Raw genomic sequence first — 16,779 nt, 5'->3', positions numbered from 1 at the left:
AGAGATCTGAAGATGCTGTGGAGCCAGTTGGGCAGGTGGAAGGGACCACGGGCCAGGAAAGCAGGCAGCAGAGAAGCCTGAAGGGGCAAGGAAACAGGTTGTTCTTGAGAACCTTGAGAAAGGAATGCAGCTCTGCTGACAGCTTGGTTTTATTACAAGGCCTGTGTTGGACCTTTGACCTAAGCAACTAAGGAAGTAGGTGTTTGAAGCCACAAAGTTTGTGGTAACTCGCTACAACAGCAGTAGAAAACCAGCACGCCTGCCCAGCTTGGCGTCTCATGGCCTGGACAGCGGTGACACTGAGTCCCTTGGTCCTTGCTGCTCACAAAGCAGCAGAGAGTGGCTCTGAGCCTTGCGCCTCTGCAAATCATATTCTCCAGGTGGCTGAGTTGTGATCATTCCTTGGTAAATATTTGGTAAAGGCCGGCCATGTGCCCGACCCTGCCCTTGGAGCTTGAGGTGAAGTCTGTGTTTAAAACTGGCAGGAGACCTGCCCTCACTGGGTCTCCTCTGGGGCCTCAGCCCTGACCCCAGCAGAGGCCACCGAGGCGGGGACACCAGGGGAAGATATCACACCTGGCAATGGGACATTGCTGCAGAGTTGGGAATGGTAGTGTCTTTACCCTGAAAAAGAGATCAGTTCCCTGTCTTAACTGCTTGTAGTAGGGTTTTATCTAACATGTTCCTACTTAAGTACCTGCTTTTTAGGTTGCTTTGAAAATTTCGTTTAGTACCAATAAAATAGGACAGGCTAAATTCAATAATGTTTGCTAAAGCATAGTCCAGGACTGTTTGTAACTTCTTGTATTCTCAGGTGTGCTTGTAGATCACCAAATAACCAGTCACCAAAATAAGGGAAATAGTTATTCTGCATAATGGTTAAAAAGCCTTAAAAAAAACCTCTTGTGAAGTGTTAGTCTGATGATTGGACAGAGGCAGAGGCACAAGGCTTAGATAAAAGCGTGAGCAAGGTTTTTTCTTCTGCAGCACTGGATGAAACCCAGGGCCTTGTGTATGCTAAGAGTAAAGCACTCTATCACTGAGCAGTTGCCCAGGCTGGCCTGGAACTAGCAGTCCTCCTGCCTCAGCCTCCCACATAGCTTGAGCCAGCTTTAATGCTGCCTCTGTATCTCGCCAGGTCAGGAGGGAAGAGGAAGAGGTCCTTAATTTGAGAGAAGGGAGTAAAAGGCAAAACTCTCCAGCAGTGTAGGCAGGCCACCACATATGCTAACAGCAGCCAAGGGGTGGTGGAGCAGTCGGACATTCTTTCCAGCCCCTGGTCCTTAAAGGGCAGGCTGTCCCTTCTCCACAGGAGGAGGGATAATACTTCTATCTCTGATCAGTGAACATCTGGAGAGTCAACCTAAGGGTAGGAGGTGATAAAGTGTGGTGCTTTTGTGGAATTCAAACTACAGCTCTGGCCATGTTGTACACAGCATGCTTTGTATCTCAGGCTGGGGTGACCCTAATCATTTGTCCTGCAACCTGGGACACTTTGGAGTGAAAAGGGGGGAGTGAGCGTTGAGCTCTCTGATAGTAGGTGTGACCAAGGATTGTCCTGGGGAAACCTGGCTTATGGTCAGCCCAGCTGAGGCCTTGGACAGTCTGATGACCAAGCACGACCTTTGTGGGGATGGGCCCAGACCCCCAGAAAGAGGACTGACCTAGCCAACCTCCCCAGCATGCCTCTCCCAGTCAGGGAGTGCTCTAACGTAGGGGTCCAGAAAAGGTATCTTCTTTATACCCCATAGTACAAAGCAAGATTCTTTACTCCCAAATTATTACTTCTTATGTTGGAACCCTGACAAAATCTTCCTCTAAGAGAGCAGCCTTCTTGATCACTGTATTTTGAATGACAGAGTTTTGTTAGGAACACATTTGACAAAAACCACCTCAGTCAGTTTTGTGTGGAAGCCTATAAAGGTTAAATTTGATTTTAAAATACCTTAAATAAATGTAAATACATTAAAATTCACTTAAAGAAGAAGGCTATCATTCAAGTTTAGTTTACATTCAATACTAATTCCAGGGAATTCAATACTGTAATTGTAAATCTCAGACATTATAAACTTTAAGACATTTTGGAAAACTGGGGTAAGCACTGATCTCTGAAAAGTGATATCAAAGAAGCATATGGAGTTTGAATAACATTGGTTTGTGAGATACAAATAAAACATTCCGAGTACACAGTTAGTGGAACAGAGAATTTTAAATGTACAAATAAAATGAACCAATGTTGTCAATTGACCATTCCATCTACATACATACAATGTTAGTACACAAGTTGCCAGGAAACCACTGCAGTCTTTCTGCTTTACTTTGGCTCATTTAGGCAGCTGTAGTATCTGCAGTGTGGGAAGGGTAAGTAGTGATAAGAGCTGCTGCGATAAAAGTTGGTAGACCTTGACCTTCAAACTGTGGGAAGTGAGGCTGAGGTGGAAATTTAGTCTCATAAGAAATGATTGGGTTTTTGCTTGTGGTTCCAGATGGCAGACTGGGTGCCTGCATTTGCTTCCAGGCCCCTCAAGGTTCCTTAGTGGCTGAGAGCTTACCAAAAAGCAGAAAGCAGATGGAATCTGGCATCTGACTTTGATGGGGAAGGAACCACAGTCCATCCCATCATTTGGAGGCTGGAGAGATGGTCTCCTTCGTGACTCACTTGTCATTCAGTAGGACAAGGAGCATGGGTCTTGCAGTCACAAACACCAGATGACACCATCATTCTGTACCTCTGTGCTGAGTAGAGGCTGCTGGCATTTAACACCCTGACCAAAACCAAACAAACAAAGGCCCTTAGCAATTGTGTGTGTGTAGGGGGGTGCTGATATGTACATTATTCTATGAAGCTAAAGTTGATTGTAATGCACAGAAATAAAAGAGAATAGGTTCTTACAAAGGTAGAAGAGGCCACATCACAGTACTAAAGAAAAAAATCACTAAAAAGATCACCTAATACTCAAGCTTCTAGCTTGAATGCTGGCACTCAGAATTAAGGCTCCTCCTCTGGCATTTGAAGGGTGGCAGTCTTCTGCCTAACTGCCTGCATTGAAACCAGGAATCTGCAGGCCCTGCCCACGACTCCCTTTCAGAATTCCTGCTGGGGCATTCCAATCACTGCTGACCTATTTTTGTTTGATGTTATAGGAAAATCATAACCTTCCTGATGACAGAGACAGGGTGTGTGAACCCCGAGTGCGGAGTCATCACAAGCTGAGCTGAAAGAAAAACAAGGATTTGATAATACAGACTTTACATGTGAGAGCTCAAAGGGACCAAATGTTCATTTTCAGGCTGGTGCTGTAGCTCAAGGGTAGGGTGTACAAGGACTGTTGACCGGCAAGAACTCTGGACTAATGTGCACAAGAGTTCTGGCCCCAGCACAGCAAAAGCGGGTAGGGGAGACAGTTTTATTTATGTAGGCATTCAGTCTACCTATCATCTACATATGCTGTTAGGATGATATTTAAGAAAATAATTCAAACAAGAGGAAACATGGCTCCCAAGTCAAGGCAGAGAACCCAGGATAGCAAGATGGAGAACCTAGCCTGGCCCCGTACAGCAGATGAGAGGAGCAGGAAGGGCTGTGTTGTAGCAGGAAATCCAGGGCTCTGAGAGGGAAGTCTGAGCAGTCAGACTTCATTTAACCAAGGCATGATTGGAGTATAGAGTAGTTCAAGTCTCCAATAAGGGCACAGAAAAAAGAAAGGCAGTGAGAAATGCCAAGAAAAGCAGAAGTCGTGGTCCAGATGTGAAGCACACCAAGTGACTGGTAGTGCATAAGAAAACCAAATGTGTTTGACCTTGACACTTGAAACAGTTTTCTTTGAGGCCAAGGGCATCTTACACAATTTGGTTCAACACTGAATATTTACCTGACTGTGTAAAAATAGAGGCTGAAGTGTGGTTATAAGACAAAATACAAGCGGTAATATCTCTGATAGTAAAAGGAGAGCTGACACTGACACATGGCAGCACTTGGAGAAAACAGAACTGTTTAGGAGGGAAGGTCAAAATGTTGATAGTTTTATCTCATCAACCAGAGAATTGAGTGTTTTGCCCAATGTCAAAGGGAAAGTAGATATTCAGTTATTTAAAACTTAGAGTGGCAAACAGAACAAAACAAAACACAGTGATTAAACATAGATCGGAAAGTGACAAATAGTTTGAATTCTTCCTTTTTCATATTGTGGAGTGAACAGTTATTGCCTAAAAGTGGCAAAACAAGAAATAAATGTACTCTAGAATTAAGGAGAAGTAAATGTGAGAAAAGAGATTTCCCTGAAGAGCGGAGGTTGGGATAAGTTTGGGATATGTTGCTTTCCACTGTAAGTGCTTTATTTTTGATTTTTGTGCCGTTGGTATTTGTTACTTTACCAAGTTTTAAGCGTGGAGTCTGAAGATGAGTTTAAAATAGGAATGACAGTCTCCTCAGCAATGCAGTCCTCTCATCTTTCAGATCTTAATTTGGACAAACTAAGGCGGCTGTGTTTTACATTAAGCAATAATCGTGTCCTTGTTCTAATGAAGTGATATTTCATGTTTCCTGGGACAGAGTTGCACAGCTAGAGGCAGAATCTTTAATCCTTGAGGAAATGAATTATTGCCAAAGACAATGAAGCAAAGCTGCTATTGTCCATAGAGTTTTGAAAGCACTCAGTGTTTAGAACTTTTGATTGAAGTCGACATGCAAAGGTAAACCAGTTCTCTGTGGAGGAGGAGCCTAGTACAGGAATAGGAATCGAAATGAAGTTGACTAGAAAAATCTTGAAATAACTTGCAATTAATAGCACGGTTGTGTGGGCTTTGCCTTTTTCTGCTAAAATTCTGATCCGGACCCTGAAAACTGAATTGATACCATACCCTCAATTGCTATTACACTCATGTAGGTAGAGTCTAATGATGGCTTTTGCTGTTTCACAGTTTATTTCTTACTCTTTAAGAAGATGTGTTTTTGCAAGTTTCATATTTTGTTCAGCATAGCTTTAAAGCTTAGTGGAGGGGCTGGGGATTTAGCTCAGCGGCAAAAGCGCCTGCCTGGCAAGCGCAAGGTCGTGAGTTTGGTTCCCGGTACCGGAGAAAAACCAAAAAAAAAAAAATAAAGCTTAGTGGAGATTTTTGTCCCCCTGGCTCAGTGAAAAGCAATTTGTAAAGTTCTTTTTTCCTATTCCTTTTGGTGTCTGAGACAATCCTAGTTCAAACCCAGACTTTGGCCTGCGTTCATCGTTTTTCTTCTTTTGACCTGATACAGGAATACCGTAGACATCTTAGATGCTGCCCTCTGACTTTCCACCACTGCCATACGAAGGCGTGACTCATGTCCCTTGGGCCTGTCGCTGTGGATACAGAGCTGTTCCTGTAGTTCTGGCTTCCTGCCTCAGGCAGGGCTGCTTCAGAGAATGATCTGGGCAGTGTGGCATCTGCAGCCCTGGTCCGAAGAGTTGCCATGGGCATCCTGGTGGTGCCCAGAGAGTACCTGATTCTCAAGCTGAGCCATCTGTGTGGCTTGGGACCCAGCTCTTAGCATCAAAGGGCACTGAGAAGAAAGGGAGGAAAGCTGGGATTTGAGCAGAAGAGGTTTTGGCATGGGCTGGGGCCTGCACCCACTCTGTCAACACAGGAGCAGCTAGACCAGCACCCAGCTCCTAAATGGCTTAGATTAGGAAACAGGGGGCTTGTCCCTTGGTGTCATTAGACACAGCTCTGCTTTTGCTTATTTGTTCCTGCCAGAGATAACCTTGGTTAATGGACTTTGTGACCTGCATTGAAGTTGGACCCAAGAAAAATTAAGAGCTTTTGCTTACTTTCTAAACCCGAGAGGGCAGCTTTGAAAATTCAGGCTTTGCCAGTTGCCGAATGTAACTGAGTTTACCTTGTTGCTTTTCCTTCCTTACTGTGATTCAGATTCTGCCAGGTTGGTACTGTGCCCCCCACCATGGGGGGAGGAAGGGCAGGGCGCCCTCTGCTAGTCATGCCTGCTCTTCCCCCTGGAGCCCCTTGAAGAGGTCAAGGACATGGGGGATTTAAAGGGACCCTGTGCAGGCAGAGCCTGAGAGGCAACATGACAGCTAAATTGTTCTCTGTAGGTACATTTTCTTTAGATTGTAGAGTTCTTTTTTGAATTTGTTGTCTTTATCCCTCCAACATCCCTACCACTTCCTTCTGTGGGGGCCACTTCAACTGCAGTAGTTGCCACGTGTAAATCGGAAGAAGGCCTTGTGTGCAAGAACTTGGCATTGACAATGGGAGACCCTGTGTCCACATTCCCTGTAACCAGCCAGCATACATTTAAGTGAAATATCTACTCTTTGCTTGCGTGTGTTAGCCCCAGAGGTACGGTAAGGGGAACACATGCATGGTGGAGGTACCAGGGGGAAAAGGGATGGAGGAAGTGGACCCACTAGAAGTACTGTCTGAGTCAGTGGAGCAATCTCCACAGCTTTTCACATTGCAGGAAACCTAGCAGCCCCTGTCCCCTGGAGGGCAAGAGGGGAAAAGAACCTAGGGCTCCCTAGTGCTCTTTGGCTTTTCTTCCCACAGCTGGAATTTCTCTGGCCCCTTCCTTTGCAGCTTTAGTATTAGGTTAATAATATCCCTTAGTTATTGAGGGCTGATCAAGTCCACAGTCTCCTGAATGAGTGTACGGTGAAGGCTAAATAAAAAGAGGCAAGTGGAATGATTGCAGGGCTCCGAGAGGATCAAAGCCCTTTCACAGAATTCAAGATTCTCTTGGGGCTAAGACCAAGACCTCTGGGCAGCCCATATTTATTTGGTTATCAGAAGAAAGGAGGGGAGTACTTAAGAAGGGCAGAATTACTCAAGGACTTCTCCAAGTAAGGTATTAAGTTAATCCACCCAAGAGTGAGATGCCTGAGGCTGTAGTCTTTATCTGAGCTCAGATCCAGGTGTCCTTGGCTGTAATCTTGTCTTATTCTTTGAGGATTTCTGACTCCATCTGCCATTACAGGCTCTAGTAGGGATTAATGACTCACGGGGAGGCTCACTTACTGTGAGTCCACTGCCCATTTCTAGACAAGGAGCCTAGGCCTTGGACAGATTCACAAGTGAAAAGCCCATTGGTTAACTTAAGTCCTACTCAGGGCTGCTTCGTAGTGGTCTCCATCACTGTAGCTCTTGCTGTGCCCCTCACCTGGCCATCTTCAGCTCTGCTGACATCTCTTGGTGACACTCTCCCTCCCAGGCAGGTGTTGGCGGTGGCCTCTCATGGCCCCTACCTCCCTGTGGTTTAATGATCTACTTATGCATCGGACTTCCTTAGGCTAAATTTTGAGCGTTGGGGACAATTCTTTATGCAACCTGGAGGGCCGTTCTTTTTCGATGCTGATGAATGTTGAATGGATAATCAAACGAGTGAGCTGCTGGGGTAAACGGAAGTAACCCTTCTGCAGCCTTAGGTAGCTTAGCAGCCTCCTGGGGTGTGGGTAGAAGAGGAAGTGGTAGAAAAGACACTGTAACAACCAACTCCCCTGGCAGTTCATTACCTTTACCCGCCCAGCTGCAATAATGCTCTAATTCTTCCTTTGCTCACCCTTTGGGAACAGTTGTTTCAGTGTTTCATGAGTGCAAGTTTTACCCTTTCAACTAGGTTGTAAATGCCCTAAAGTCCTGAGTTTTGTTTCCTAGGAAACATCCTAACGGAATGGTAACATTGCCCAAGATCATTTTTTTTTTTCCTGGCCACCAGCTTGCTGTGAGATTTTAGGGCAGTTGTTAACTCCCTTCCAGGCCTCTTCCCTCCTCTGTAAAATCAGTAGCTGGATTGGATGTTCGTTTACAGGAGCCAGCATCCTCTGATTCTCTGTCTCTGGCCTGGTCCCTTGCTCATCTCTGCTGGTACCCAGCAGGGTCCATCCTGTATGTGCCAAGTAACTGACCTTGCTCACCTCCCAGCCCAGGTGCCTCACCTATGGGGACCTGGAGCTCCTGGGGTCACAAATGGCATGACTAGGATAGGCATGGTATGGTGTACGCAGAGCCTTCTGCCCAGCCTTTCCTCTGCCTCTACCAAGAAGCTACAGCACCAGTGACACTGCCTGGTCCCTGAGTCTCCACTCACTTTTGTACCTGGTGTGTGCGGTTTCCTTCCTTCAGCTGTCGGGCACGCTTGGAGGAGGAGGAGGCTGGCTGTGCTATCACCCAGGCATCGGGGAGGAAGGGCAGAGCCGGGGCCACCTGATGCCACAGGAGCCACACTCTCTCCTCGCTGCCTCCCTGGCAGGACGGGGCTCCCCTCCCTGTTCTCCAAGTGTCCTTGCCTCTTGTTGCACCAGCTGCGACAGGATAAAACTGGTTTCGAAAGTACATAGAATATCCTTTACTGGGATGAATTTTTGATTGGGTTCACAGACCGCTGGGATTATTTGTTTTGTTTTCCTTTTGCGCCTAAATTTTTGGGCTTCTTGAAGACCAGGAGTGGCTTGCATTCCACTGTGGCGGTTTGTTGTTTTGTACCTTCCTGTGTTCCCAGCCCCTTTCCCAGCTCCAGCCTTATTTCCAGCACTTTCCGTCCTCTCTGTATCTCTCTGTTCAGGCAGGTGTCGGCTTCCTGTGTTCTATTAGTCAGGCAGACCCCAAAGACTAAATGTGATGTGAGGAAGAGCCCTTCTGACTGTGAAATGATGGCATCTTAAGGGTTGTGAGTTTGGATTATAGGCTTCTCTAAACAGCAGCACTGGGTGGGAGGAAGAAAGACAATTACTCTGCCTGACACTACCTAACTCACATGGGATGGTAGTGCAGGAGCTTGGCTGGGATAACGAGAGTGCCAGGAAGGGAGCGACTCAGGGAGATGTCAAGTTTTGCAGTTTCCATGTGCTATTGTTATTCACCAGTAAAGCTGGGGAAGAAAAAAAGTGGCTTAGAAAGAGGCCAAAGCTGCAAAGAGAGTAATTGAGTCATCTTGCATCTCTACAAAGGTTAGCTTCTCAATCAGTAGATAATGTAAAGATCTAGGGTATAGTCAGAGTTACCTTTAACACACACCCAAGGAAAGCCCGGTGTTAGCAGTTGACACCTCATTGCTTATTAAATGTGAGCATTTTCCCATATACCGCCATTGACATAGGGTGAGGGGTTGTGGTCTATGAAAAGTGTGTTGTAAACACCAGTCGCACCCATCCAGGGTGCTGAGCCTGAGAGCCACGCTCACTTTCTCTTTGCTTCAGTACTTCTTCCCCTGTCTCCCTGAGCCAGCGAGACTTAGAACTCTCCCACCATCTAAGCTGTGAAAGAATTGGTGGCCACCTTGACAAAGAATACAGTAGCTCTAGGGCCTGCTGAATTTAAATGTTGACTATGAATTAACCTCAAATCTCCAAAATTCTCTGCTTCATCACCAGGTTGCTCGTGGGAGCCCCTCGGGCAAAAGCCCTGCCGCGTCAGAGGGCCAACAGGACCGGGGGCCTGTACAGCTGTGACATCACCTCCCGGGGACCCTGCTCACGGGTAGAGTTTGATAATGATGGTGCGTTCATCTGCCCTTCCTATGTTCATTTGACCAGCTTAACTGTGCCCTACCTGCCCTTTCAAGAGGAAGGAAAGGGGTACAAACATTTATCCTTACAGAGGGGACCTCTTTTAATAGCATCAGTCATGATTGTTTATTTGCCCTGAATATATTTACTTTCTAAATCATGCTGGTGTGAGGTGTTGTGCTACCTCTCCTAACCCTGGTTTCTTAACTAATATAGTATACTCTGGTTTCTCTTTAGAGCGTATAAATCTTTCACCGTTTACTAATATGGTGTATTGATGTTGCCACCTAGTGGTTTTTTGAGGTTCTACAGGAAGTAGTTGAAAATTCACAGAGGTAAAGAAAATTGACGGCCAGATCTTGTACTTAAGCAGCCAAAACTTATCACTTGCTGTTAAAATATTCGGGGGAAAGACTTATTTTATTTGGCAGTTTTAGGATATAACCGAGAGCCTGGAACATGCTAGACAAGTGCTCTATCACTGAGTTATATGCCCAACCCTGAAAGACTATCTTAAATGTCAGGTCACTCTGAAGTGAGAACTGACCAGTGTGAAAAAAGGCAGCTCTGCTGCTCAGATAGACTCCTTTTGTGAGGACTCTAGGTAGCCAGGAGGGATGCTACAGTGTAGGCCTCTTAACATCCAACTTGCCAGTTTCCTGTAGGTTGAGCAGAGGGATTAGTGTACGAAGAAGCTCCTACCAAACCTATTTTATACATTTAGTCCAGGTGTATATGCAGATTCATGTTTATGGTCTTTTGGCTCTTTATCTTTTAAGGATAACATTTTTTTTTTTTTTTACTAGTTAGAAAATGGTACATGTGATTTGTAGGAAACTTATACATAGCCCGATAAAGAAGGTAGAAACAAAAACCCATTGGTAATTTCCATACATGGGCATCCCTGTAGTCGACATTTTGATATTCTTCCTGCTGTCTTGAAAACAAAGCTGTTTTGTTTTCGTATTTATGCAGTGATTCAAGTGTGAAATTTGTATCTTCTCATTGAGGAAGCAAAAATGTGGATATAGGATCATTCGGTGGGTTTAAATTAATACTGACACATGGTAGTATTTGTGGTGTCTCTCTCCTTTTTTTTTCCTGGCTAAAATTAAGTATGCTTTTGACACTGACAAAATGTATCACTTGTCAGCTGTGAGTAAATGAGACCTTATCTCCCCCTATTTAGTAATGAAAGCTCGTGCTATTCTATAACAAATTGGGGATAGGAGAAGCACCTACTTTTTGTTAGTTTGGATCATAGCAGGACTTTGGAGACTGGATTTTACCATGTAGAGCTCTGTCTTTTTTGTATACAGTTTTTTGTTTTCCTTTTGTGGTGCTGAGGATTAAGCCGAGGTCCTCATACCATGCTAAACGCATGTGCTACCACTGAGCTACACCCATGAGTAGAATTTATGAAACATTAATAGTACCCATTCCTCCAGCTTCTGGAGATGAGGGAGCGTTTTGGGATTAAGGCAGCTTGGAAACAGTTTCTTATATTTTTGTTATCTATGCATGTGGAAGTGCTAATTGTGTCTCTGTAACCTGTGCTGCTTTCACAGCGGACCCTGCATCGGAAAGCAAGGAGGACCAGTGGATGGGGGTAACAGTCCAGAGCCAAGGTCCAGGGGGCAAAGTGGTGGTAAGTGTGGGGAAATGAGCTCCTGCACAATCTTGAGTGCAGAGAACAAAACAGAGCCACTGCCCCCTCTTTCCTCCTGTGGAGTGTAAACATTCTAGCAAACTTCCTGCTTTACAGCACCAGCTGATGTCAAAAGAAACCATTAAGAAAGCAAGAAAGCATTATTTTTCCCTGTGAATCTTGTTACGTTATGAAGTAGTAGCTTTAAAGACCTTTTGTAAACATCCTAAAAATTCCTGGTGGTCTTGAAAAGGCAAAGCAAAACTAGACATTGTTTCTGTTTTACCTACTTTCTAATCTTGAAGAAAAAAAAGGAGTTTGTTAGGTGGGTTGTGTTACATGATTTTGCAAACGCTTCCAGGTTGGAGTGGGAGTATGATGAGCTTTGTGTCATGCTTTCAAAACCTGGTTGCTAAAACAAAACTTATACAGAAATTTGAGAAAACTGAGAATTTTACTGAAAGGTGATTTTATACTTGAGAGGGCACATTGTAAGAAATTGGCTTGGATGTTATAAAGTTATCTTCAGACACCCAGGTTGTGTTTCTTGGAAAGTGGGCCATAAATAACCCCTGTAGAAATTATAGAGATTATTTCATCTCTTCTAGTAAGGTGATTCTGCCTTTTTAAAAAAGACATAGATAAGTGATATCAGAGCTCAAAGTAAATTAGGACTTACTAAAAGGGAAACTGTGGGTAAAAAGAAAATATCTTTGTTTCAGCTATATTTACTTAACCCCTATGAAAATAGGACCATGATTTCTGTCCTTCAGACCATAGTTATTTTCACACCTATGTGGAGATTTTCACCACCAATTAAGAAAAGGAAGTGGGAAGGTATTTTGCTTTGTTTATATGACAGGCAAATTTATAGATAAATTGCCTGTGAGTACAGACTGGCACGCAGTGTTTGGGTCAGCGCCTTTGAGAAGACGCCAGAAGGCCTAGTTCCCATACGCTCGTTAAAGAGCCGCATTGGGGAAGAGTTGCTCGTTTGGGGATCGATCCCAGCATCAGGATGTGTTTAATCATCCTGTTTAGAATTAACCTCTTCATGATAGACAGTTTTATCGGTAACTTTAAAAAACAGGTTATAGACCTGAATGGGGTATTTTACTCTGTTTGCAGACATGTGCTCATCGATATGAGAAAAGGCAACATGTCAATACAAAGCAAGAATCTCGAGACATCTTTGGGAGGTGTTATGTACTCAGTCAGAATCTGAAGATTGAAGATGACATGGATGGAGGGGACTGGAGTTTTTGTGATGGCCGGTTAAGAGGCCATGAAAAATTTGGTTCTTGCCAGCAAGGTGTAGCAGCTACTTTTACTAAAGACTTTCATTACATAGTGTTTGGAGCTCCGGGTACTTATAACTGGAAAGGTATGACATTTTTATTTGCAGATATCTGAATGTCTTTAAAGTGTACATAATATATATGGTGATTTAGTACATTTTAAGTTAGAATGTGTTATCAAGCATCTGTATAGAAGTGGAGATGTTAAAATCCCTAACATGATAAAGAATAAATAATACAAATGTTTTAGCACTGATTCTATTAGTACTTTAGATTATTATAAGCGGTTATCTTTCTTCCATTGTAATATGATAGGTCATTTCTTATGTTTTATATTTATCTATTTTGTAAAGCTAAACATTTTTAAGTTTGTGATCTGAGAACTGAGGATTGAGTGGTGTGTACAAATAACTGGGCAAATGAGGCCCTTTCTTCGATTGTACATTATCTTAGAAAACCATGTTTTACTAAAAATGCAATAAAGCTAGAAGGACAAGTGACTGGCAGATTGGGGAATTTTGAGTTGACAATTTCAGACAATTAGAGGAAAAGTTGCTTAATCGTACTGATCATTGTGATGAGTGGAGGGAGAGAGGGCAGTAGCCCACATTTGCTGACAGGGAAACCTGGTCAGTTCCTGTAGTAAAGTTTAACATCTCTGAAGAAGTTCAGATGTAGAAAAACTGCTGCAAGCAGGGTTTTTAAGGTACAGAGGCCTGTGCTGGCTGAGGAGACTAATCTATTAGTCTATTTTGACATGTTAAATGTAGAAATAGTCTTATTTTACTAGGAATAGATGCCATATATAGTAAAATGAAATAAAACACCCAGCAGTTATGTGTTCTTTAATTCATAGGAATATGTCTTATCTGCTTTATCAAGTCTTACTTAGAATGTTGCCATTTTTAAAGCCATATTGTGATTTGTGCTTACTGCGAGAAATCTTTTAATTACAGAAATATTTAATAGTTGTAAGAATTTTTAAAAGTATTTTAAAGAGGGAGAGAAAATCAGTATATTTTACTTTTATAATACAGAAAAGAGGCAAGTAGGATGTGGTGATGTATGCCCGTAATCTCAGCACTTGGGGGGCTGAGGCAGGAAGATCACTATGAGTCCAAAGGCAGCCTGAATTATACAGTAAGACCCTACCTCAAAAAAAAGGAGCAAAATTGAGTGAGGATTACAGAAAGCATAAAATATATATTATTGCTATCCAGTTCATGTCATTTAAAAAAATCAATTTCCAGTGGATTTTGTTATCTAAGCAAACATTCCATTTGCCATCTAGTTTCATGGTATTATAAAGATAGTTCATGAAGACACATGAGGCATTTTTAAAATTGCTAGAACAGATTTCTTCCATGTAAAAATTTACATAAACATATTTAATAACCTTAAGGTTCACCTGTCCCTCTGCCTTTCGTTTTTCTAACCTCTCCTCCTTATACTCCCTGATAATGTTTTTAGGAACCATTTATTTTAGTTTGTTTCATCTTCATTTTTTTGTTGTTTTTGCCATTTCATTCCCTTAGGGATTGTTCGAGTAGAGCAAAAGAATAATACCTTTTTTGACATGAACATCTTTGAAGATGGGCCTTATGAAGTTGGAGGAGAGACTGACCATGATGAAAGTCTCGTTCCTGTTCCCGCTAACAGTTACTTAGGTAGGAGCGAGAGCAGGTGGGATGCCTGCCCTTCAGACACGGTGCGATTCAACCTCTGGAAACCCACAGGCCCCCACACTTGTAGGCTGACAATAGGCCAGGTACTCAGGAGCCTTGGCTACAGTAATCTGGGGGTAACCTGCCAGCTCCTTGGAGTCCTTTTCTTCTGGGCTTCCTCAAGGGGGAAAGAAACCCATTATCACCTAAAATTGTTCATCCTCCCACTTGGAAGTCTGTCTCCTGGGCTAACTAACAGGCCTTCCAAATCTGAAGTAGGCTGTTCTCACAGCCCTGAGAAAATGGCGGTTCGCAGTGGAGCCGGCTGCCTTCCTTCTCACTTCAGGCTTCTCTCTGAGAACCTCTTTAAGAGCTACACTTACAAAGTTCCTCTGAAGTCAAGACTTACAGGCCCTTGCCCTGTGATTTCTTCTGTCTGAGGGTTGGCCCTGTGTCTGGATTGGGCCTCCCATGTCACAGGGTCTGGTGGGTGGCATAAGGGCTTCCCAGTCGAGGCTGGGCAGGACTGCTAAAGCGGCTCCGAGGACACCCAGATTGTCTTAAGTGCCAATTCCTTAACTCCTGAGGCTTGTTTGCATTACTAATGGTGTCCTAAATTATTCCTGTGCATTATGGTAATTACACAAAGGCTTTTAAAAGCTTTAATTCTGGTATGAGTTGACATAAAGAATAATTATTGTGCATTTCTTGGAAAAAAATGTAAAAAATCTTCAAAACCTAAATAGTGACCTGTTTTTTTTAAATGGTGAGGGGGAAAGTGTACCCATATATTAGTGATATTACTGGAACAGTGGAAGGTAAGAAAAAGGAAAAATAAAGGTATAGATATAAAAATAACTAAACAATATGCTTATAAACACACCCTAAGTTGTTTTAATTGTATGCATAAATGGTAGTGTTCATTAAAAAATGAACTTTTCAATTCACAGACCCTCAGCCTCCCAATAAAAACTTGACATGAAAATATATGAGCAAAGCAAAAATACTTTTTGTTCAGCACCTCTTATATGTTGTAAGTCAAGTACTATACTCAGTACTTTACATGTCTACAATACTATAAGTAATTATCATTTACTGCCCCCTCCTCCTTTTTTTTAAACTAAGTGAGTAAAACTGTGACCCAAGAAGCTCAATTTCCTAGCCAAAGTCACATCACTATTAACCCCCAAACCAAGGAAAGAAATGTTTGTGAAAAAGAGAAGCCAGGAAGCTGCTGGGTGTGTGACTACGGTGTTAGTGGCCATGAGGGACAGCAAGGGGACTCAGGAGAGGGGGGTTTGCAGTCTCACATAGTAAATGTGGGTTTTCCAGGTAAAGCACTTTTTCAAGGTGTAGACATCAACAAACCAATTTCATCTGAACCAATATTCACCAACAACCTTTCTTTCTTCAAATGTCCTATTAAGGGATTTTGTTTTATGATGGTAAGTATTTAATTTTAATTGTTCCAGACAAGAAACCAACACTTTGATCTTTAAGAGATGTCTGTGGGTCTTATAAACATAGTTGCTGTCAGAGCATACAAAAATGTAAAGCATTTTTTTATTACATACATTGGCCACTTTTAGAATGGATTTTTCTTGAAGCTGGGTGTCCAAGAAAGAAATCAAGTTTATACTGCTATGTTTTGTTCATCTGTTCTGCAAGTGAAGCTGTCATTTCAGAAGATCAGTGGGTTTGGGAAATAAAATGATCTGCCTGAGGTTTTGGAAGCTTGCAAGGAGAGCAGCTTGCCAGATACGGCGGTGGCCTCATCATCCAGCGAGAACAGCAGCGGGCTCCTGTCTCTTACCAAGCATAATTATTTTTTCTTCAATCTCTTCTGTTCCGTGCATGTGTACAGGCCTGCTGTTTTTGACCAGCATTTCCTATACAGATCCCGATCAGTTTGTTTATAAAACACGGCCTCCCAGGGAGCAGCCTGACACATCCCCTGATGTGATGATGAATAGCTACCTAGGTTTGTGACCTCTGAGAGGACAAATTGTCTTGGTCATGGTCATTCAGCAATTTTTTTATCCATACAGAGTGTAAATCTTTTTATTTTCTATTTCATTTCAAGTGAGACACACACAAAAAGCATGCCATGGCTGAGGCTCTGCTGCCAGATGGTTTTCAGAGCTGGACTCAGATATCGCCCTCTTCTAAACTTGTGGTGCATCGTATTTTCCACTCGCTGCACAATTTGAGAACTGCAACAGTAGTGGTGAAGCTTTTCATAAGTAAAAGCCATTAAAAAGGGCACACTTATATTCACTGCATCCACCTTATCTTTCTGTAGAAAGATGTGCTTAATTTGGAGTGTTGATGTATTTATATTTGCTACCCAGCAAATCTCAGTATGTGTAATCTGGCATCCTACCTAATGCGTTATAATTGGGTATTCCAATATTTTCTGCCCTTTTAACAAGTATGTAACTGATACCAGTGATAATTCACTCACTTTTGTTGTACTGAGTTCTCAGATACTGTGTATCATCAGTCTTGGTTTTGTTTGCATGCTGTGTCTGAGAACTAAGTCGATCCAAAAAAATGAAATTCTGTCTATGGAATATTGATGACATCAGCATTTGTTCTTCACTGATTACCAGGCAATGGGTGAATATGGATTTTTGTTCATGTAAAAATACAGGTCACTATGTTACAACCCAAACTCA

At 42.9% G+C, this 16,779-nt stretch overlaps 1 protein-coding gene across 2 annotated transcripts in view; it reads left to right on the top strand.

Moving 5' to 3' along the window:
• The window catches only part of Itga6 (integrin, alpha 6), a 74,906-nt gene that overhangs the window by 23,118 nt on the left and 35,009 nt on the right, over nucleotides 1–16,779 (top strand). For both annotated transcript variants that reach the window (XM_005393215.2, XM_005393216.2), the window contains exons 2-5: nucleotides 9,357–9,481; nucleotides 11,060–11,139; nucleotides 12,268–12,523; nucleotides 13,973–14,104. In XM_005393215.2, the coding sequence (XP_005393272.1) occupies nucleotides 9,357–9,481; nucleotides 11,060–11,139; nucleotides 12,268–12,523; nucleotides 13,973–14,104 (593 nt within the window). The remainder of the gene's footprint in view (nucleotides 1–9,356; nucleotides 9,482–11,059; nucleotides 11,140–12,267; nucleotides 12,524–13,972; nucleotides 14,105–16,779) is intronic.

The sequence above is a fragment of the Chinchilla lanigera genome, unplaced genomic scaffold (assembly GCF_000276665.1).
Source record: "Chinchilla lanigera isolate Chin_1 unplaced genomic scaffold, ChiLan1.0 scaffold00048, whole genome shotgun sequence".
NCBI classification, from domain to species: Eukaryota; Metazoa; Chordata; class Mammalia; order Rodentia; family Chinchillidae; genus Chinchilla; species Chinchilla lanigera.
This window is presented reverse-complemented; position numbering and strand designations above follow the sequence as displayed.